The sequence below is a fragment of the Asparagus officinalis genome, chromosome 4 (assembly GCF_001876935.1).
Source record: "Asparagus officinalis chromosome 4, Aspof.V1, whole genome shotgun sequence".
Lineage (NCBI taxonomy): Eukaryota > Viridiplantae > Streptophyta > Magnoliopsida > Asparagales > Asparagaceae > Asparagus > Asparagus officinalis.
This window is the reverse complement of record NC_033797.1, coordinates 107,817,859-107,819,780: the sequence shown is the minus strand read 5'-3', so window position 1 is coordinate 107,819,780 and position 1,922 is coordinate 107,817,859. Positions and strand designations below refer to the sequence as shown.

At 36.7% G+C, this 1,922-nt stretch overlaps 1 protein-coding gene across 1 annotated transcript in view; it reads left to right on the top strand.

Moving 5' to 3' along the window:
• Nucleotides 533-1,922, top strand: part of LOC109839140 (fructokinase-2-like) — a 10,578-nt gene continuing 9,188 nt past the window's right edge. Inside the window, 1 exon segment of the mRNA XM_020407568.1 lies at nt 533-591. Within this exon segment, the coding sequence (XP_020263157.1) occupies nt 533-591 (59 nt within the window).

Genomic DNA, 1,922 nt, shown 5'->3' with positions numbered 1-1,922 from the left:
TGGCAGAGATAGTCGGTCCAGTTGGTATATCAATTCTTGATAACTCGGAATTGTGAGGAATTAGGGTTGGACGAGCATCTTTGACTTCTGACACTGTGACAAGGAGCTGCTAGCTAGGGATTGATTAATGGACAGAATATCTTCGATGGTCGACCATCAATACATGCAATAGATATAACAATAAGTTCCATAATTTGTCCATCCAGATACATAATACAAGTTAATAACTTTACGTTCTGTTCAACAACTCCTAAAAAAATTGGGTAATGATTGATCATGCTCTAGTTTTAGAAGTAAACCAAGGAAAGATGGTCCAACAAAAAATCGAGGCTCTTTGTGGTTGAGCAAAAATGAGCCAATTATATTCCCATTTTTTTTTTATCAAACAACGAAAAGCTCCAACCCAAAAACACATCGATCCTTACTTACCTTTCATTTTCTAATTAATAATGTATTAAGTATGTGCATTTCATTTTCATTTCCATTTTTTTTTTATCAAATTAAAACTAGTTTAGGATTAAATTGGGCCATAATGGAACCTAACCCGATTTTTGATATATTACGAAACACACCATTAGCTATGGTTGTTCTGTAAATCCACAATATAATAACTAAGTAATTTTAGTTGTATTTGCTACAAAATCATTACTTGTATTACTAACTACTAAATTCATATTTATTTTAGGGTTACAAGAGCTAGGCGTCTTAAGAGAAAAGAGATGCGACCATATTTATGATCGCAATTCATGAGGAGCTATTTTGTATGTTATAATACTAAAATAGTTTAAAAATTGTGGTACTATAAGTTTATTCTCGTGAATATCATACTTATATCTCTCACATGCATCATTTAGTGCTGCCGTACATCCAATATGCGTGTAATCGAAGTTTTTGCCCTCCAAGAACTGAATAAGTTAGTTTTATAAATAATAATCTAACTAAAGGGATTTTAAAATTATTCTATTAGGTAGAGTAGCGAAGAAACGAAGCCCTTTGTCAGGTTCATAAGGAATGGTGAGCAATATTGTAGCTATTGAACCCCACTCAAGCTGAAACCTCTCGTAACTTCCAATTCAAACAAACCTTAGGGAAATATATACAATGATCCACACCATTACTACATTTAAACGGGAAATCAAAATGATGTTTACCTTTGGATTAGTACAATTCGAAAAGATTAGACTTATTTAAAGACAGACAGTACTGTGATTAATCAATTTTTTTTAGGAATTATGACGCATCGCTATTGCAATCAATATTTGCAGGTCAAGTACTTGTTTACGTACATTTCTTTTCCCAATAAACAATGAAATAAAATAAGTGTGTGCACATCGACCATAGATGTTCTCCTTTTTAATCATTAAAAATAGAGAAAATTGCTTCTAGATCCCAAAATCCAACTTTTAATGTGCTCCATCCCCCATATTTTTAAAAATGTGTTGTAGCCCCTTGTTTTTGAAAAATTTGTGTCCAGGCTCCTCCATCATGATTCCAGCTCATGCCAACAGATGATTAGACATACCAGCTCATGATTAGACATGCCAGCTGGCTTAAATCTTAATTTTATCATCCTCTTTCTCATGTCAGCGGATGTTAACTCTTAGGGCTAACATGTTAACTCTTACGGCTAACATGTTAACTCTTACAGATAACATGTTAACTGTTAAGCGTTAACATGTTAGCCCTAAGAGTTAACATGTTATCCCTAAGAGTTAACATGTTAATATAATAACCATGATTGCCGCCGGCCATGCGAAGTTCCTCGGTACGACGCCGACGACGGAGCGATGGAGGGGGTAGAGGGGGACCGGAGGAGGAGGAGGGAGGTGTAGGGGGATGTGCAGCGGGGAAGGAAGGTGGGGGAGGGGAGGGAGGCGGCAGCGCTTTGGGAAGGCGCTGGCGACGGAGGCGGAGGCGCTTGG